The sequence below is a fragment of the Argentina silus genome (assembly GCF_951799395.1).
Source record: "Argentina silus genome assembly, chromosome: 2".
NCBI classification, from domain to species: Eukaryota; Metazoa; Chordata; class Actinopteri; order Argentiniformes; family Argentinidae; genus Argentina; species Argentina silus.
In genome coordinates, this window is record NC_139656.1 from 21,211,157 (window position 1) to 21,232,792 (window position 21,636).

At 43.5% G+C, this 21,636-nt stretch overlaps 1 protein-coding gene across 3 annotated transcripts; it reads right to left on the reverse strand.

The window, feature by feature from the left end:
• Positions 1-604: 604 nt before the first annotated feature.
• Positions 605-21,630, reverse strand: mink1 (misshapen-like kinase 1). Of its 3 annotated transcripts, XM_083664962.1 has the most exons (31): positions 21,076-21,630; positions 16,871-16,936; positions 16,325-16,507; positions 16,123-16,233; positions 15,568-15,658; positions 15,131-15,261; positions 14,942-14,996; positions 13,681-13,759; positions 12,808-12,983; positions 12,507-12,576; positions 12,139-12,352; positions 11,044-11,151; positions 10,355-10,441; positions 9,753-9,929; positions 9,448-9,618; positions 8,709-8,972; positions 8,333-8,412; positions 8,116-8,219; positions 7,929-8,020; positions 7,077-7,225; positions 6,813-6,927; positions 6,568-6,684; positions 6,365-6,476; positions 5,946-6,101; positions 5,642-5,785; positions 5,383-5,517; positions 5,106-5,206; positions 4,771-4,920; positions 4,514-4,673; positions 4,256-4,395; positions 605-4,104 (listed from the first exon to the last, which is right to left on the reverse strand). In XM_083664962.1, exons 1-31 carry the CDS (start codon positions 21,130-21,132, stop codon positions 4,021-4,023), a joined length of 3,879 nt encoding a protein of 1,292 aa, XP_083521088.1. In that variant the 5' UTR covers positions 21,133-21,630; the 3' UTR covers positions 605-4,020. The 3 variants fall into 3 exon arrangements, with proteins under 3 accessions (XP_083521088.1, XP_083521089.1, XP_083521087.1); XM_083664963.1 differs by lacking the exon at positions 10,355-10,441 and having other exon boundaries at positions 12,139-12,349; XM_083664961.1 differs by lacking the exon at positions 10,355-10,441.
• Positions 21,631-21,636: the final 6 nt, after the last annotated feature.

The following is a 21,636-nucleotide window of genomic DNA, read 5'->3' on the forward strand; positions in this document are numbered from 1 at the left end:
GTGTGTGTATATATATATATATATGTGTGTGTGTATATATATATATATATATATGTGTGTGTGTATATATATATATGTGTGTATATATATAATGTGTGTGAATGGAGTATCTGATTAGTATGTGACTACAGTAGGTGGAGCAGGTCATAATCCACCCAACTGATTAGTTTTCTAAAAATCATTCATTTATTAATGTTCATACTTCATCATAAAGGCAGTTACCGAATAAATGCATGAATGCAAAACTAGACAAAACAGAGCAGTTCAGCGTTATTATGTTGACTGTAGATTAGATGGTTCATTTTCTTGTGATAAGACAAAAAGCAGAGATTACGCAAAGTACAGTATATGGGTATATCCTCTCTTACAAGAGACAAACAGATCAGTGTACATTCAGTTTGCCAATGGCCATGGTCAACACTCCCCACAAGTCACACTGAGACAGCAGAAGATTCAACCCATTCTATTCCTAATACTCATACTGGTTATAAATGAGAAACGTCATTATATTTGATATGGCAGGATAACCTATGTATGTGACACTGTCCAAAAGCTTCAATCATACCCATTTTACCACTTTTTTTGTAAGACTGCTAACTTCATAGATGGCCCAAGCACTGCGGCAGAGACATGAAACTAATGAAGCATGCCAAGTGTGTGAACTTTTTCCTTAGTATCTTGTTATGAACTTCACACAAGTTTAAGGACAGGACACCCCTTTGATGTTGCTCTAAGACAGCCCGCTTGGTAAGTTGTCAATTTGAATTTAGATCAGACAAAAATATTGAACAGTTGATAGCATCAAATAGTTGGCCCTCTCCATCCACCCACCTCTGGTTAAGGTCAATATTCACCTCATCAGCATCAGACTGGTTTTGCGGATGAATCAAGACAAATCTGCACTTTCACCAGAGATACCTCCACAATGGCCACACCCACAAAGAGAGTCCCAACATTTTAACCCTGTCCCTTTGATAGTGTAAATATCCACAATTATAGCTTTGCTCTCTTCACCGTAAAATACATTGTGCTTTGATTAATATACCAGTAATGTTATACAAATACAAATCTGTTGTATAGATGTACATTCATTTTAATCTCAATATAATTTACATATCCTCTAATAAAATAATCCTTTCAGAATATATTAAGATACTTTCCCACTGCAGCTCGCCCAATCCACATATCATTAAAAAAATCTTCATCTTCTCAATGTTTCAAGAGCCTCTAAAACCTGATCACACATCGCAACCCGGGTCAATGGGTTCAGTTTCATTTGCAAATACGAAATACTACGGAACTATTCTCAACAAATGTGGAATAGCCTATGGCTTTTCTATGCATGTTGGCACCCCACTGTCTAGAGAGGTGCATCTTCATATTATAGGAATATAATTTCCTACATCCCATATTGGGTAGGTTTGCTTTCAACCACTTCACATAACATAAGTTCTGTGCCAATATTTGAATGGGCCCCATATGCTCATACTAGCACAATATCATGTACTGTACCGAAATGTTGCAATAGTTGCTCCACACCTTTACTTTTCCTCATGGTGATCACAAATCTAACTGTAATTGGTGAGTGAATTACATGTTAACAACAACAACAAACAGCAACAGAAGGTACAAATAGAATTACAGAATTAAATCTATTTTCATTTACTGAGAAAAATGGAGTCAAAGAGATGTTCAAATGTTCTATTTAAGTGCACTTCATTGGCACAGGACACCATTCTTAACGAGGGAGGCAACAATTTCTTATGATCTGTTTGTCAGTAACAAACACCTCTTCCTGGAGTTGAAAGTTAGATTCATGGGGTGACGGTTGTATTCACACCCCCCTTCTCCGCCCAACCCTTTACACCCAGCCCATTCCCCACTCCAAGGCACTGCTTTAACTGTAAACATGGCAGTTTGGCTTACTAAGAAAGAATGACGGTTTCCATGACGACTGCCAGAGTTCCTAGTGGAGTGTGTGTGTGTAAAAGTGTGACATTTGAGATGTAAGTCAAAATGGCACAGAACTGATAAAGACTTAAGACCAAATATTTAGGCTACTGAGAACAAAAATCTGATAACTGCGTTGTGACAGCTTATATGTGCAAAAAAGCATGCTCACATACATAGAGTAAAATATAGAAATGTAAGATTTACTTTAATAAAAGTGCTTTACGATCCATTTACAATCGATTCTGTTTTGTGCTCTCATATGTTATCCATTTTAGGCTATATAATCTTTTGTTTCACGTGCCTCTGTACTTAATATATGTATAATGTATAGCATTCATTTAGACTACTGTACATGAGATACCCAGAGCTTAAGTATACTGTATCAATTTCCTGTGATCTCAATTAGAATCAAAGCAGATTCCTACATCCATAGGAGACGGTATTGTGAACTTTGGTTGTTTAATGTATTTGCTATTGTTGTCCCTACCAGTTTTAGTCTTACTAATTTTGTACATGCTAAATGAAAGTGCCTCAAGAGTTTGAGTGAGTCCTCTGGTACAATATTGCAGAGCCACAGACACTACAAAACTGGGCCCCTTAAGCTTCAGTCAGTAGAGTATCAATACTGGCTCAATAACCAGAGCTATTGCTTGTAACCTCACTAATAGTTCAATATCCACTGCAACGCCATCCCCAGACTCACTCTCTGACTCTCTCTTACTCTCTCTCACACACACTCACACACACAGACTTCGTGCTCAAACAAACACATACCCTAATCCATACCAATGAACATAAAATACAATAAAAAAACTGACATTTCAGACAGAGTAGATCTCTATAATAGGAGGGGGAGGATATATTAAACTTGACTATGCCTACTGACATTGACATCCTTCACTGCATCACTCTCAATAGAAATCTGTCCTCCATTACCATCATTTAAAATCAACTGTCACGTCACATCTTTCTACCCCCATATTGTAATAAGTCACCTCACTCCCTACCACTATCACATTTTACACACAACAGAACTAAACCTAAACTCCCCTCTTCAAACAAGAACTGCACTAGAACAGCATATATTGCAATATAACGGCAATATTATAACAGTAGAGAGTAAAAGAAATACCAGTAGGCTAATACCAAATACAGAAACAGTACAGATAATATCAAATCTTTGTAGGTATTGTGTAAATCTATTAGTCAAGAAAAAAAGCGTAAATATTTGATGTCAGATAAATTGCCTCCTAATGATGAGTAACACAGAAGGGGAGAATAAAGGAATAAAATGGAGGCAAAAAGCTGGAGAACATTGACTGCTCTGACACACTACAGCAGAGTATCATGTTAATAGCATGGGTAGTTTATCTTCCCCGGAAGCTTTAAACCACAAATGAAATCATATCAAATCAAGTTTTAATTCAGATTAATTTAAACTGAATTTCAGTTCAAGAATTAAATCAATGGGAATTTAAAGCCTTGCAACAACACTTCAAACCTCTAGGGTGTGCCAGGTGAGTATATTTCAGGTCTGTTTCTAGAGCTACGGCAACACCCTGAATGGAGGCTAAATATACAAGTCTACCAGTGACTCAAATCTACCATTGTGAAATCTCAGATGCTATCTATTTACAATTCAATGTTAACATATTGGTAAATCGTGCCTTCTTCCAAATGTAAAACCAGTAAGGAATGTTTCAACACCCCCCCCCCCCCCCCCCAAAAGAAGGAATTAACTAGTTACAACTAAACACAGGTCCACCAAGTGACTGAGGTACAATAATACAGGAGTATATACAGTACAAATTGGAGATGATGTTATATTTGAGGGCCATGGTGATTTCACATATGTACCATTCCAGGGGAAGCAAATCAGGGGGACTCGGCAGGAGTCAGATGAGATGGACTCTTAGTCGTGAAGAGTTGAGGCTGGAATGGATTTGCAGTAGATGTGCATGTGTGTGGTCATCTACTCTATGTACGTGGGAGGATTTGGGTGATCTTTTGCTTGCCCTGGTCAGTTCCATACACAGACCATGGGACACACAGACCACAGCAGCTGTTTCACCAGTTCATGATGCAGTTCCTGTTCAAGGTCATGAAGTAGACCTGGCTGCTGCCTCCGGAGCGCACAGAGGCAAAGAACACCTAAGGGACACAAGACATTTCAGTCTACTTCACATATCCAACTCCTCAGATAAGTAACCTTATTCATCCATATACAGTATGTACTGCATGCACATCCATAGATTGGGAATCTGACGCCTATATTGAATATCACAGTGAGTGTGTGACTCACCTTGTCATTTCTCTCACAAAGGAACTTAAGCCTCTGAGCCCTTTTGTGCATGAAGACTCCGTCCAGGTGTCCAGTCTCTACAGAGCGGATCTCAATGGCTTTCTCTCCCCAGCCCATGATCTGGTTGGAGCAGATATGTGCTGCACAGAGACACAGAGAGACTCAGCACACATACACTCAGACAGAGAGAGAGAAAATAACACGAGAGAGAGAGAGAGAGAATAGCTGTGTTTGTAAATGTGTTTGTATGAGCCGTACCCACGGAGGTGGGCATCTCGCCCCACTGCAGCACCACGTCTTTGATGATGCGGCCGTAGGTGTTGACGTAGACACCCTCATCCTCGTAGCACAGCAGCATCTCCATGCCGTCAGAGCTGGGCAGGAACACAATGGCATGAGGAGTCACCTGACTCTGGATCTGTCACACACACAGCAGACAGGGAAGGAGATGAGCCAGGGTTCATACCCTCAACCTCTGCTTCTGGTTTGTTTTTGACTACTACTGCACCACTTACATGCACTGGGATGTAGATGTCATAGTTGTTCCCAGAGTCCACATCAATGGCGTGAAAGCCAGCACTGGACCCATAGATGACCTTCAACCTCTGACCCTCCTCCACTGTAAGGTCAACCAGCACAGGCCTGTGTGGAAGGTCACCAAAAGACTAGAGGAGAAGGAAGCATAAAGAGTGTGAGAGACAAGGAGAGAGAGAGCGAGACAGAGAGGGGAGAGAGAGAGAGAGAGGATCATGTGAGACAACATAGGGGGTTTCAAATGTTGTAATGGTTGATTGGCTCAGGGAAATGGAACACCAGCCAGAACAATCAGGCTGGGAGCAGTAAGACCTACCTTGAAAGCCATGAATTTGTGATAAGGCTTGGGAGCCCAAGCATACACTTCCACTGCATTCTTCATTGCTATCACCAGGAACTTGATCCTCTCATATTTCACTAGATACAAACAACAAAGAGGATTAGAGCCATTTATTATGGGATGTTGTCATAAATTATCCACAGTGGCACTGAGGCAAACACATTAATACTGTATAACACAACTGAATGGAACAGTAAAACATATAGTGCCACTTATTTACCAAACGCACCCAGTCCCTTCCTCCCTCACTCACCCACTTTGTAGTGAACACATCCCTCCATCTCCCCTACAGTGGTCCAGCCCTGCTTCTTCTCCACCTCAGGGTCATTGTGGAGGATCTTGTTCCGCAGCCAGGCCAGGTAATACACACGCACCTTATTCTTCTTACCTGGGACAGAGAGAACGACAGGGGCTTCTAAAATGAATGGGCTGAATTGTAATACATGGTGATTGTGATGTGCTGGATCCTCAACAGGTGAAGGCAGCTTGCCAATGTAACAAGGGCTAATCACCTGATATGGTAATAAGCAGGTTGAGGCCCTCGAGGACGTCCATCTGTTGGAACCTGCGGGAGTTGATGAGGGGGTACACCTTCCCCTGACCACTACGGTCCAGCAGCTTCAGACCATTCTCTGTGCCCACCAGCAGGTTCACACCTGGGGAATTACACACACACACACACACACACACACACACACACACACACACACACACACATCACCCTCTTATTGCTGTCAGTCAGGACATAGAGGATACAAAGTGGGCTATAGCACAGTCACTGGTGCTCAGCTCAGGCCAATCAGCATGCCATCTCACCCCAGAGTGCAGCACAGAGGATCTCAGAGTTGAACCTCTTCTTGTATTTGCGGATCTCTGGAGTATCACTGTGAGGGCGTGTGTTGGTGGGGTTCACGTTCACCATGGAGCCTTTCCTCACCTCCATCTTCAGCTGCTCAAACCTGGAGCCCAGGCCTGCAGGCAACAGTAGAGAGCATGAAGTTAAAGAGAGGTGAAAGGTGTTTATAGGTGTCTATAAATGCAAGCGGTCCAGAGAGAAATGAGAACATTACATGAAAGCAACTACAAACTGCCTTCCCAATGTGAGATATGTCAATGACTGATTTACAAACAGGAGTAGGAGATGCTGTTAATTGTAAGAGGAGCACTGTAAGTCTAGAATAGAGAAATTAACATATGAAAACCCTATTTAACCTCTGATGACCAGTTCTACTCACCACCAACAGAAAAGGTCTCCCCGGTGCCCCCTGGTGGTTGGTACATGCCCAGGTCAACAAAGGTGGTGAAGGAGGACTTGCCAGATGCCTTGACCAGCCCTCTGGACTGATACTGGTAGAGTAGAACAGGACAATGAGAAATCACACTGGGCAGGGCTCAGCCAGCTGGACAGATATACATATGGTCAGACAGACAAACTCACATCATAGACAGAGTCTTTCCCGGGGGAGGAGTGGGAGGCAGAGTCGGTTGGGGAGTGGGAGGGCTGCACCACGTCTGGCAGGTTGGTGTACCCATTGTGGCTCCGCTTCTCTGGTGTCTGTCAGGCAAGAGGGACAACAACCAGTCACACACCATACAACAACTCTTATTCAATACATTTGATTCACACACACAGTCTCTCCATTTCTGGAGCAATCCCCTCTTCCGCCCCAGGAGATGACTCACCCTCTGCACCAGCATGGTCTGGTCCCCGTAGCCTCCTGCCTGCTCTCCCTCACCCCCCTCCTCCTCCTCGTGAACCACCATGGTGTTGACCGAGTCAGAGTCGGCATCCCGTGGACTAAAATAAAGACAACAGAGGAAGTAAGGGAGGAAAGAGTGGCAGGAAATGGGCGAAGATGACAAAGGATGGATATGCATTGGACACAAAAATAAGGGAAGAGCAGAAAAGGTCAAAGGGCAGAGGATAAGTCTCTCTCTCTCACTGACCGGTCTGTGGGGCTCTCCTCTTCAGCCCCCTCTCCACTCTCGCTCTCCTCACTGCTCTCACTGCTGTCTGAGGAGGAGGAGTAGTCATTGGCCTTCACTGGGGGTCTTGGCTGTTCCTCAGGACGCTCCTTAGAATATAGACCATGGTCCTGAACAGTCACATACAGAGATTAGGGAAGCAGGGAGCACTGTTCTCCCAACAGGAGACATTATGAAAAACAGCATGCAGATTGACTGCTTACCAGAGACTACAACTAAGTTTCCGTAACTAAATATAAAGAGAACCACACACTGGCATTCTTGTTTGTGACACAATAATATTTACACATTATTTCTATTGCTAACGTGTACAACACATGCACACATACTAACCTCTCCTATAGCTCTCTTGTAACTCTTTGCATTGGAGGAAGGAGTGGACAAACAGACATGAGTGATGTAGGAGGGAGGAGAGAAAGAGAAGGAGTGGAATAGGAATAAGAGAGTGCAGAGGAAATGGTGCAAGCCGCAGGCACAGAAGAGAGGATAAGAACAAGAGAGAAAAGCTAAGTTAGTGCAGGTGTCAATTTCCAAGAAAAGATCAGTTGTAGAGATTGGGGAGTGGGTGCAGTAGCACAACAGTAGAGTGAAAATAGAAATATCATCTCTGTAAGTGTCAACCTACAAGAACCCTGCAAATCCTAATATGCCTCATTTGCCTGCATAGCTGATAAAATTCAAATCAACAATGTCAATTATTTGTTGACCAGCTGAGAAAACTGAGAAAAATGTATGTATTAGTTAAGATGAGTAGCAGGGATTCATGCACTTCTCAATAAGGCGGAGGGTTCTTTACAGAAGAAGGGCACTTACAGCAGGGCGACTGGGGCGGGACGAGGTGCGAGACTCCCCTGGCTTGTGGCGTCCATCATGAGCTAGTATGGGGGAGTCCATTTTTGAGGAGCCTGAAACCAATGTTAGTGTTGATAGTCATGCTGTATTCATACATTACATGTCACCGTGCAAAAATGAATCATCAGAGAGACGAAGAGACACTTACTGAGTATCCGGTGCCTCTCTAGAGAGCCTGTCTGGGGCAGATTGGATATGACACTCATGCTATCTCCTCTCTCCCAGCGGTCATTGCGGCTGAGGTCCGGGTTGCTGCCACAGGGATGAAAATAGATAAATCTTTTGGTGGAAGAACTTTTTCCGAGTGACCCATTATCATTTATCTGTCTGGTCATGGTTAGAATGGACGAATTGGGCTTTGTCACCTGGCTCTAACTGGATGTCTGATGCTGGAGGAGAGGTTTGTGTTGAGAGCTGTGGCAATGGATGCTGTCCTCTGGGGTATCTGAGAATCATAGAGACATTACATATTACCATATACATATATAAGCTTTTTAGTCAATATTAAAAACACAGGCACCCTATCCAGGCTTTGTCCCAGTACTGTTAAATTGTCTTTATACCCCTTCTGCTTCATTTTTCATCCACTGATAAAACAGGCAAGATAGATGGGTATATATTTCACCTATTCACCTTCTCAGATCAGGTAAAAGATTAAACAGGAGAGGCATTAGGACACAACCCTTGACAAACCTAAACAAAAGTGAAATCTATCCTAATTATATAGTGGGGGGGTCTCACTTTGGGCGGCTGCTCAATCTCTGGCAGGCGGATCCAGGGGCCACGCTCTTCCCTCAGCCGAGGCTGTGGCGCAGGGCTCTCAGAGGTGGGGTCAGAGTTCTGGCGGACCAGCTCCCTTGAGTGGATAGGGCGGGGAGTGGGGGTGGGGGAGGGGTCCTGGGTGGGGAAGGCGGACATGGTCTTAGTGGGCTGATCGCATAGGGACTGGGAGCGGGGAACAGGAGCAGCATAGGGCTTCAGCGGGACCAAGTGGGCCATCTGGAACTGCAGTGGGCAGCAGCAAGGGAGGAGGAGGGGTCAGTGTGGAGGAGAGATTGAGAAGGGCAGAGAAGGCAAGCAAAAAAGTGTGGAGAAGGAGGGGGGGGATTGTGTGTCCAGGTTGAGAGATAAGGAAGGATTTTTTGTTGTTTATTGAAACGAGGACATAAGATAATAAGAGGGGAAGAGGAGAAGATGGGTTGATCCAGGAGGAGGAGAAAAAGAAGGGAAAGAAGATTGAAAGTAAATGGAGATTGTTAGAACAGGAGTCTCAGATAATGCTGCCCAAGAAAGGAAGACATCTTATCTTTAACTTTATGATACCACAGTCTCCACTCTGCTTAATACAGCAACTCATTCCAATTTCTACACTACAATTTACAATATTCTTATGACAACAACGGAGACCCACAAATAGATGATGGAACCACAAACAAGCGAAAAACCAACATGCCAACAACACATAAACACAAACACACACCTTGCCCTGCCCTCCCTGAGGTTCAACAGGCCTCTGCATAGGCGGGGTCTGTGCAGCCTGGACCCCTCCCGATTGGCTGATGGAGTCCGAGTGTGATTGGATGGCAGTGTCGGAGACGGTGGTGCAGATTTTGGGGGAGCCCTGTCTGTTGAGCTTACTGCGCTCCTCCACCTGGTACAGAGGAAGGGGAGAGAGGGGAATAAGAGAGATCTCAATCACACCGTGACCTGTAGGTTATTTACAGTGTATAAGTCAGGGCTTTTGGCACTAGGTCTTTCACAGTTCTAGGTGTGTTGTAGGACTACCTCACGGGCCCAGGCAGGCTTGTTGTTGGGCTCCAGGTTCTTGCTGTAGTGGTATAGCTGGGGCTTCTTCTCCTGCTGTTGCTGCTGCAGGGACACCAGGTAGGCATGCTCCTGCTGCAGCTGCCTCTGCAGACGTTCTGACTGCCTCTGTTCCTCCAGCTGCTTGCGCTTGTATTCCTGCATACACACACACACACACACACACACACACACAGTCAGAGCTACATAGCTGGGGCTGAGCTGGACAAGACACCAGCACACTGCCCTTTAACATGCCCAAACAAAGACACATCCCCACATACAAACATGGGGACAAGCAGGGTATAGCCTACACAAATGATGGCCTTATTCTCACGAATGGTTAGTAACGGTTGTTTTACAAACAAGTGCTCTTTTTTTATGTCACATTAACGTTGTAAAACATCCCAATTCTCTGCGGGAACATGCAGTACATGTTAGTGCAGAATGTCAAATAGGAGTATTTGTCGTCTCTAGTGGTGAGAGGTATGACCAGGAACATGAGGATAAGGTACAGTAGGCACTGCAGGCAGGGTAGAGGGATGAGGGGGAGAGGACTGCAGGATAAAGGATGGAAGAGTTACCATGAGCAGTGCCTGCTCCTGAAGCAGCTGCTGCTGAAGGATTTCTAACTGGCGCTGCTCTTCCTCTAACTTATGTCTTATAAACTCCTGAAGAGAGAGGTTGAGGGGTAAGGAAAAATGGTAAAGAAGAAGAGGACAGATAAAAATAGGCCCCCAATGTAGGGGGGGGAATTATGAAAGCTGTGGAGTGTCATACACTGTTATAGCTGTGTTATAGTGATAATATTTTAGTCCGCTTACAAACCATAACTATTCATCGTCAGCAGGTGGTACTCAAGAGTTGTAATCATGACTAAAAGCAAATCCTGAGGCATTTTTGCCTCCGTTCTCTACAATGATTATATCACACAGAAAAGAAACATTCACAACTATTGCAGGTTAGTTATCAGGAAGAGAGTGGAGAGTAGCTTTTAAAAGATTATTCAATCAGTATTGTATGTTGATTGTGGTAATGACGCCAGTCGTGCTACTAAGGTAGAGCGGAAAGAGAGCATAAGAGAGACAGAAACTGAGCTCACCCACAGAAACCTCATCTCTGAATAAATACACTAATTTCGATCCCTGCTGCCATGGCAACATGCTCATGGACATTCCACAGCCAGAGTGACTTGCAGTGGGTTGCAGACAGCCACACCCACACCTCTGCCTGATTGGCTGATTGTGGCAGTGTGCTTCTGGTGGTTGGTTACCTGCTCCCTCTCGGCCAGCCTCCTATCCTCCTCCCTCCTCATATCGTCAAGTCTCCGGTGGGGGCCTTTTTCTTGCTGTCTCACCATCTCTCGCTCTTTCCTCTGTTGCTGGAAAAGAGGGATGACAGGAGAGAGAGAGAGAGAGTGAGCATAGAGGTTCTAATGGATATCTTGCCTTGGATCAAACCCCCTTTTGTTTTACTTTTACTAAGAGCGTATCTGGAAGGAGATACACAGAAAAAGGGGGGGGGGGGGGGGGGGGGGGGGGGTTAAGTCGTGAGTCACATGTACTACCATCCAATGCAGCCCTGATCCTCTTCCGAGACTGTGTTGCTTGGTGATTCAAACACTTGGCCGGTTGTTCATTTAATTGGTATCACCCTGAATAGTTTTAAGCCGCAGCTTGAAAAGAAACCTCAGGATCCCTATTAAAACAACTCCCCTCAGAGAGGCTGGCACTTTTTGCACAAAGAGATATAACATGTTAATAACACACTCAAAACTTGTCTTCCCTTTTGTTGTTGCCAATTAATGATGACCAAATCTCCTGAGAACATTCAGCTATACTGTATATGACCTTTATTTTCTTCCCTGAAGAAATGTTGATTCTTGCCCTTGAGATAATCAATTCCTTTCGACTCCATGCTTGACTTAACTTGACATAAGACTGAGGAGTGTTGAAATTCAAATTCAGTCAATTATTTTTGTAAGCACTGAAAACAATCTATTATTATAAAATAAGGCATTAAAACAATCAATACCCAAGAGCAACAATTTAAATGGACAGTTTTTCTGTTAAATCTTATTGAAAGGTCATTAAAGCTTATGCCAAGTCATCATCTCCTGTGGTAGTAGTACATCTTGTGGTGCCTGTACTTATGGTACAGTAAATGTACTTGTGTGTACATACAGTAAGATCTTGGTAAAGGTCCAGTATAGCCGGACACTTGTAAAACTGTGTGATATATAAATAGTTGGTTGAAAGGCTGGTGACTCATTCTAAGGTGGGATAAAGTCAGCTAAACCAGGTTGATCAGGATTTAAGGGCAAATCCTTGATCAGAACTGTGACAGAGTGCAAGTGTGTGTGTACTACCTCTTCCAGACGGCGGCGCTGCTCTTTCTGCTCCTCAATACGTTTTTGGCGGTCATGCAGCAGCTGTCTCTTGTGTTCCTCAGGGTCCCTGCGCTGGGCAGCCAGCTGGGCCTGCTGTCTCTTCAGAGCCTCCGAGCGCTCCTTATTCTCCTGCTGCAGCCGCAGGAAGTCCCGCCTCAATGTTGACTCGCCAGGCACGTTCAGGATAGAGCTACTGGACAGAGGCATACACAGGGAGAGGTTAGAGGGGGGGGTGGGGGGGTGGGAGCGATGGAGTGAGATTGTAGTGAAGTGGAGAGACTGCGCCAGTCATCTCAGGACACTCGCCTCATACTACAGGGAGGTGGGGCCACAGAGTGTGTCATTACCTGGACTCCCTCTCATCTCCACGATTTTCATCCTCCTCATCACTGCCACTGTACTCATACTCTGTCTCCTCTAGAAACGAGGAAGAGAGAGAGAAGAGAGAAAGGAGATAAATGAAATGGCATTGTAGCAGTAGCAGTACAGAGAACATGCATTTATGATGACTATGACGGCCATACCATACACACCCCATCATTCCTATGCACATAGATGTATAGAATAGACAAAATATAGAATATAAAAAAATAGAGCATGCCCAACCCAAAACCACAGAGCCCTGCAGGCTTCAGGCCAGTCTCTCACCCTTCTCTCCCCTCTTCTTGCGCGTGCGGTCGATGTGGTCTTTGAGTTGAATGCGGACCTGGCGCTCGGTGGGTTGGTCCCGGATGAAGGAGTGCTTCAGGAGCTGCTCTGTGGACGGTCGGCTGGTGTACGTCTTCACCAAACAGCCTTCTATAAAGTCTATAAACTTCTTTGACCTGGGGCGGGGGGGGGGGGGGGGGTTAATGAAGGGAAGAGTCTGGTGAGGCAGGGGGGTGGAGTAAAAGGTGGCTGGAGGAAAGATGGGACAGCTGGTGGGATGCATGGTTTTTGGGTGCTGGGTTCTAACCACCTGTTGGTCATATGTAATTGGGAATCATAACTATCCCTAAATGAGAGTGCCTAGAGAAAGAGAAAGAGAGTGAGGAGAGGGGCAGGACAGGTCTGTGTGCATGGGACAGTGAAATAAGAGACAAAAAGAGAGCTTGAGTTTCCAAATCTAAATTGGAAATGTACAGTGGGTGCCCCTTTGTCCACAATACATGTCAGCTAGCAAATCACCATTTGCTTAAATTGAACAGAGAGACATGTGGAATGCAACAGAAGTGTTGTCTTGATCATTGAATATTTGTATGAACAGTCAAAACATATGATTATTAGTTGACTCTCTAAGATTATAGTTAGGCATCCTGTAGTACAGTATTCAATTACATTTTCCGAACAGTATTTGAAATGGGACTACTCAGCTGGTCTTAGATGTAAATAGTTGAGTAAAGCACAGGGCTAGGAATCCTAACACTGCCGGGAGAGGGAGGGCGGGGAGCAGGGCGGGGAGCAGGCCGGGAGAAAATAGCCATGTCCTAAAATAAAGCTGAAGTTTCAGGAAAAAGAACAGCAGGAACAAAATGCACTCACCACTTCTTGGACTTGAGCTTGGGAGGGGGGTTCCTTGGGATGAGGAAGAGAGCTCTCATAGGGTGCATGTCACACAGAGCTACATACAGAGAAGATGGAGACATGGGTTTTATGGATTTATGAAACCCACACACAAAATGACAAAAAACACAAATTTGTGAGAAGATTTGGCAGAATTACAAGACAGCATGATGCCTTTTGGCATGCTAACATGGAATTAAGTACTTCGCAGAGGGAATACATTTTAAAAATGAATGTATATACTGCATATATTGAGCAATAGGTATATTACATCTCACACAGTCATTACATCAACACAGCCAGGCCTATCACATGTATTTGCCAGCAAAAAATCGATCCGTAGCCTTGTTGCTTCATTGTGTGTGTGAGCATGGTGTTATTTATTACCCTCACCTGGCTAGCTATTCCTATCTGGTTAGGTTAACAACTCTACAATCAATTGCCTTTTGTTAGGGAATTCTAGGAATCCTATGTCGTAAAATAACTTCTGATACTACCTAAGGCAGGTAATGCATTTCCTTTCAGCGCTTGCAGTGACATGATAATTGAAGGACCAGTTTTACCATGTCCATGCTCATGTGCAGGATTTGTTTACAGTATGAAACAAGTTGTATGTGCATATAGTGTATGCGTGGTTATATGAGTGGATCTGTCCGCTGAAGATCACAGTGAGAGTTGTTCAGGTTTCAATGGCAACAGAAATGCTAACAATTAGCCAGTAATCATTAGTACAAACACAATGTTTGCAAGTCAGTACCGGTAAGTCACAAGTTGCATAATCCATGACAGCACATCAACAACAGCCCTTGACTGTTTAAGCCTGCAGCATGGGCTGTGTCATGCATACTGGGAGTACAGCAGGAGCTCCAGGCTGTAGTAGAGATCTTTTTCCAGGCATTCCCATCACTGCAGCCCACAGCATTGTGTAATGATATGTGCTATGTGGTTCCATATACAGTAGGCTCTCCCCACCACAGATCAATAGCCACTTCACCTCATTTCTTACATGAGCATAGTGAATGAGCCATCCCTCTTGGAACACAGACTTTGATTTATGGGGCAGTAATGAGACAGGAGTTTCTCAATGATCGAGGAGGATAATTCTCTCTGTTCATGCAGGCTTATGCAGAATGTCTCTAAGATTTAGGGAGACTAATAACTGCTGTTATGCACATGTGTGGAGATAGGTAATAGTGTGTATCTAGGTAGATGTACGAGTGAGTGTTTGCACTGTACTTACGAGGAGCTCCCTCTGCCATCTCTATGGCTGTGATCCCCAAGGACCAGATATCGCTCTGCAGAGATACACAGGTGACTACTGTAGGTTAATCCTCTCTCTCTCTCTCTCACTCATATACTCACTCATATACTCACTCACTCCCTCCCTCCCTCCCTCCCACACCCAGGTTTAGATGGTGGGGGGCATTACCCGGTAGTCATAGGTGGAGTCTGGATTCTCGTCACAGGCGATGACCTCAGGAGCCATCCAGTAAGGCGTGCCTATGAAAGTGTTCCTGCGCCCCACAGTCCTGTCCAACTGAGCACTCACACCAAAATCCACTGAGACAAAGCAAAGGCAGGGGGGCAGGGTGAAACAGGCAGGGTCAGTGTTACTGGCAGACTAATTGTATTCTTTTAACTTTTTTTTTTTTTTTAAAGACATAACTTAAATTATTGATAAAGCCACAGTACAAATTGTTTGCCTGAGGTAAGTCCATTGAACATATTGTTCTCAAATCAGAGGTTAAAGACAGAAAAGCTGCTATGAACAAACACCACAGGATTACACTTCATCACTAACCCACACAGACATTCCTATACACACGCAAATGAGTGGGCTCATTAACAGTGGACCCATCAACTCACCCAGTTTGACCTCTGCGTTCTCAGTCAGCAGTACATTCTGCCCCTTGATGTCTCTGTGGATGACCTTGTGGGCGTGGAGGTGAGCGAGGCCCTGGGCACAGACAGAGGGGTCAGAGAGTTCAGTCAGGAGTCTAAAACCCTCTGAGGGGAGTCTCCAATAGCCAGGGGACTTGGAGACTAAATCAAAGTGTAAATCAAATCCTAAATCCACCACAGTTTCAGCAATCCCTGATTCCACTACTGTGTTGTTTACCTAGCTGAAACTCTATACCTTTAGTCACCATTAACAATTTGGTTCAAAAAGCAATAAGTGGAACATATTCACACTGGTTTTGCCACAGCTGTGACTTAACTTGGGGAATGGAACTGGCAACAGAGCAGCTGGATGAAACCAGTGAATATACAAAGTGCAATTGAGGATTGATTAATCTGTGGTGGGTTTAGGAGTGGATTTACACAATGTTGGCGCAAAGTGTTGAACAGTCCTTCCCCAGCCTCCCCAGAGAGAAGTCCGTGGGCTATAATTGTAAATGGCTGGGTGGTTTCATTTCTCACCCTGAGGATCTCTCTGCAGATGTAAGCGATCCAGTCCTCCTTCAGAGAGTTGCCCTTGGTGTTCTTCACCAGGTCTGTCACTGAGCCTGCCCCACAGAACTCCATCACCAGCTAGAAAGAGACACAGACAGACTTAGAGGACATACAAACACAGACAGAGCCACACATGCATGACCAACAGAGCAGAAGCAATAAGACAGACCCAGAGTTGGTCATCGTGTCCTGGTGGGCTCTTCTTGACAAAGGCCCCATAGTAAGTGGCAATGTTGCGGTGGTGGCTATACTTCTTCAGCATGTTGATCTCAGCTTTGATCTCCTCCTCTTCCTCCTCTGTAACATCCATCACCTTGATGGCAGCCAGCTGGCCAGTCTTGACATGACGGCCCTGATTGAGACAAAACAAGAAATGTAAATGAGTAGAGCAGATGCCAGCTCAAAAAATAACAAATAACAAACACATTTCATGCTGTACTGTTCTTCACATCTCTATATCTCTGTTTACCCTTGACACCTTATCCCATTACCACTACCCTGCTTAGCTCCTAAGATTGACAGCCTCCACGGTTCATCACAGCTGCACTAATCTGGAGTAATCTCATCTGTACTGCAGTGAGTGTTTGATATGGGGAGACACTCGGGTGGTCTGAGAATCTGAGATTCAACCTGCTCCATGGTTCAACTGAGTTATGCCCTGGGTCTCATCTCAACTCTCACAGTTCCAAAGGTTCCATTGCCCCTCATGTCTCACCTTGTACACCTGTCCATATGTGCCATTGCCCACGACCTCAACCAGCTCAAAGATTCCTGCTGGGTCCTGAAGGAGAGATGGGAAGATTACTAAAGATTGACAGAAAAAGACAAACCAGGCCAGACAAACTGGAGGACGGAGAAAGACAGAGTGAATTTTTTATAGACACCAATATGGATCACACTAGCGGGGGGGGGGGGGGTAGAGAGACGGTGAGTTGCTTTGGGACACAGACACACATCATCCACCACTTGCATTAAAGGATATGGAAATAAGTAAGAGCCTTTTCTATTTTTTTCTACCATAAGATAGCTAAAAACATTGGTGACGTTCGTCAACTTCAAGCTAAATATTAAATGTCATCGCTTTTTTCCTTTGAGAGGGAGAAAGAGAGACATCAATTTCCACTTTCACACAGTGATTCAATATGGCCTGTGTAGAATCTGTGGGAGGTGGGTCTGCTGCTTTGGATTTGTAATGTACAGCGTGACCATCCTGCTTTCATCTGGTTCCAATAATGGGTCTCCTCCTGACTTTTCAAGTGTTTTGTCTTCAACAGAGAGAACGCATAGAAGGAGAGGGGAGAGAGGTTAACAAAAGAATGATGCATAAATGAGAGAAGTGGAGTTGGTAGATTAAAGAAAATGAGAAAATAAACATATTGGGATGGACAAATCAAGCGTTTGGGCCCTCTATGCTCTGTGTCATTCAAAAAGCAATAATCATTAATAATAATTAAGTGCACGTTGGTGAAAACTGAGCAACTGACATGCAAAACATGTAATACAAGCAACGAGTACAAGTGTGTAAAAGAGGTAGAGGCGTGGATGACAGAGATGGGGGAGCAAGAGAAAAATGACAGAGGAGGATAACGCAATTATCCAGAGGGTAGAGAGAGATGGCAGCGTCGCCCACGTCCAACACAGAGAGTGGGTAGAAAGAGAAAGGAGGGGGAAGGTTGGAGCTCAGCTAAGAGAGTGTGGGGGACTGTGCTTACAACACACTGTCAACAAGATGAGCATGAGCGTAAAGCACAAAGTGGAACACGAGGAAATGAACTCAATGTGTGAGCAGGAGTCCAAACTTCATAAATGACACTGCTTTTGCACCTTTTTAAAAGGTTGACAGCTTACACTGAGGAAACACAATAGCAAAATATGCAGCATTCATGCGACCTCAGAAAATGTGTACTTTAGAGTTCAAATGAACGTAAGTATTATTAGAGCTTCCTATTGGTTGATTCTGATACTCTCCCAAGTGGGACATACAGTGCCTTCGGAAAGGATTCAGACCCCTTCACTTTTTCCACATTTTGTTGTGTTACAGACTCAATTTTAAATTGATTCAATTAAAAGAATTTGCCATCAATCCACACACAATACCCCAGAATGACAAAGCGAAAACATGTTTTTAGAAATTTCAGTAAATTTATTAATATAATGTAATGTAATTTTGGAATTAATATCTTTGTTTTTATAGGGTCTCTGATTTGCATAGGAATAAATTACACACTGTGTGGATCAGGTTGTCATTACAAACTGAGCAAATGGAGAGGAACAAAACTGCTCAGGAATGCAACGCTGAGGCCTGGGGAGACTTAAAAAAGTACAGTCTCAGTCACTCTAAAAAACTGGTCTATAACCAAGTGGCCAAAAAGAATCCCTTAATGGAAAATAATCACTCTAATGTCCATAATTGTGTTTGCAACAATGAATTCAAGTGATACAGCAAAGAAAGTGTCTGGAAATGTGTTTATTTGGTTTTTACTACAAAGCATTACGTTTAGTGCAATCCAGCACATGCAATGCAGTTTCCGCATCTCTCGTATGAAGAATAGTGGTAGCTGCATCAAGTTATGGGTATGTTTGTCACTGGCAGGGACTGGGGAGTTTGTCAGGATCAAAATTATGAAATTTGCTGAGTTGCTAGTGACATCCTAATCTACACAGTGTGTATTGATTCCCATGCAAATCAGAGATATTAATTCCAAAACTACATGAACTATTATCCTTGCATTAAGATGGACTCAATTCAATTTATTGAGTGATTTGTTGATTTTTGCATTTTAGCTAATTTTAAGAGTGTCATAGCAAAGGGTCTGAATACTTATGTACATGAGGTATTTCTATATTTCAATTTTAATAAATTTACTGAAATTTCCAAAACGTGTTTTTGCTTTGTCATTCTTGGGTATTGTGTGTGGATTGATGGCAAATTCTTTTAATTTAATCCATTTTAAATTGAGTCTATAACACAACAAAATGTGGAAAAAGTGAACAGGTCTACTTTCCGAAGGCACTGTATGGGTTTCATCTTTGTACACTGAGCTTCCAAGTCAGACATTTTTGAGTTTCCTCGTTTCAAGCTCACAAAAACGGCTCATTAGCCTTACAGTTACATGAAAATGTGATTAGCTAGCTGTATCTCTCTGCTTGACAGGTATATGCCTAACCTACAGTACATTCACATACATGTCTTGCACAATCAAACAGCAAACGTTGGAAAGCCAATTGGGTGTTAACATAGGCCTACATGTTAACATAAAATGGTCAACAGACAAGGCCTGAAAAGGCAGTGCAAGAATTACAATGTTGAAGATAGACATTTGCTGTAAACAATAATCAAACCATGTCTGAATGAGTAAATTGTATACAGTTTTACACATTTCACAGGCATGGCATAACATTGCATAATTTCAATAGACCATATTCACTGACGCAAGACTGCATTGACACGGATCAAACAGCAATCTGACGTTTTTAAATTGGGAACTCCAAAGGAACAAGCCTTCATAATTGTCCATTCCACATATTGTCCATTCCACAAACACCTCAGAGTATTTAGGAAATAGAAGTAATGTATATGCTATTACTAGCTAGTGCTTTCATTAATGCATGTGAGAGAGTGTGTTTTTGTGTGTGTGTGTGTGTCAGGCAGTGGGTGTTATATAGGACACCTATCAAACAATAAGCTCAAGTGAATCATCCCTCTCAGAGCTCTCTCTCTCTCATATCCCCTTCTCTCAGAATTGAGAATTGAATAGCATTGCCTGAAGAGGTCTGGCCTGTAACTCTCTGCTGAAATCACTAGAGAGGGCCTATGCTTTTCTCAAACTGCTCTACTGTTACATATCCCTTCTTTATCTGATGACACATACGCTGGATAAAGGTGACGAAATCTCTACGATTATCAGCATCACTGATGACTTTTTGAAGGATAGTTCACCAACACTACATATGTAGGCCTACATCTTTTTTTTCAAATAACTAGAAAGACACATTAGCATTTACATAATATGCATGCTCTGTACATAAGCTAGTGAGGCCAGGTCACTCCAATGTCACTAACTAATAAAGTCATGTAGCATAGTGACACCTTTGGAGGTTGAATAGTACCAAATATAATTGTCTCCATATGGTTGTGTATTGTTGAGGTGTTTTTGACATGCTTGTGTAGCACTCACTTAAGTGTGAGTACTACCAATAATAGGCTATAGATAATATCTGGCACTACTGTAGTGTAGCTTAATGAAACTTCCAAGCCTACATTTCCCAAATGAGGTTGGCAGAACTTCTTGGTTGGAATGTTTAGCTGTGATGACATTCTAACTGCTGATACTCCTTTTGCCAATTCAATTGTAACCAATAATCATTCGACTAAAACTAGATAGAGACACTAGTTATGGACCGACAGATCTCAGTGGATGGACGCATAGGTTGAATGGACGCATACATATGCCTGGACAATGACAATCGCTAGACTTTGAAGTCAGCGATCAGACAGATCAGGCCTTCATCCTCCTCACACCCACCACGCACTTACAAAATGTATCGAGACAAACAGAGTAGGTTGACCAACACGAGTTTAATGTAGTGACACCAAAAGATAAAACGAAACATTTCGCTAACATTAGCAACACATCTCTGCGGCTGATCATTGCTGACTAATAAGATAATCTAACTTCAAAGAAGACCTGACATGATGTGCTCTTAACCCACAACTGACCAGTTCACTAAAGGAGGCAAGAACACTTCTAGAACGTCAGTTGAGGCCAGAGTACTTATGTACAAGGCAGGGGCATGTGTTGCATAGCTATTTCTTGTCGTTGCAAAAATCCTGATATTCAAGTTATGCCGCTAGTAAGAAATGTTTGCACGCAGATGCGGTGGTATCAATTTGTATGATGAACTTTTGCTTATGCTTACCCTCAATGCTGCGAGGTCTATGTCATCCAAGCTTCGTGTGGGGGCGTTTTCGGACATGGCTGGCAAAAAAGTTTTGGCCAGCTAGCCAAATCTTTGAACACAAAAAAAGTATGCCAAATGTAGCTAGCGAGATAAATGTTCTTCACAGCTAGCTAGAAAAAAACGATTACAGAAATAATACAAAAAAGAGTGGTGCCCGGTGAATCTCTTTGCTTGCTGGCAAGAGTCTTGCCAGGCTAGCTCGAATATATTTGTAGCCAATTATTAGCCTGGCGCAATTATAGCTACCAAACTAGTTGGTTAAATGTTAGTTGTCTTGAACACTGCGTTAAAACATTAGCTGGTAACATTAGCTTGAAGTGCTACCCCTACCGCGTTGAAATAGAGCCGTAGTGTGGTGCATTCTAGTCTTGCTGCGTTCATTTTCACAACACTGCGTATTTGCTGCATGACAGTTCTAACTAGCTATCGAGGTCTTTACAACTAATCTTAATATTTCCGACGCTAACCACAACACAATTCTAATGTTAAAGGGACGAAATGAAAGTTGGAATAAGTGGT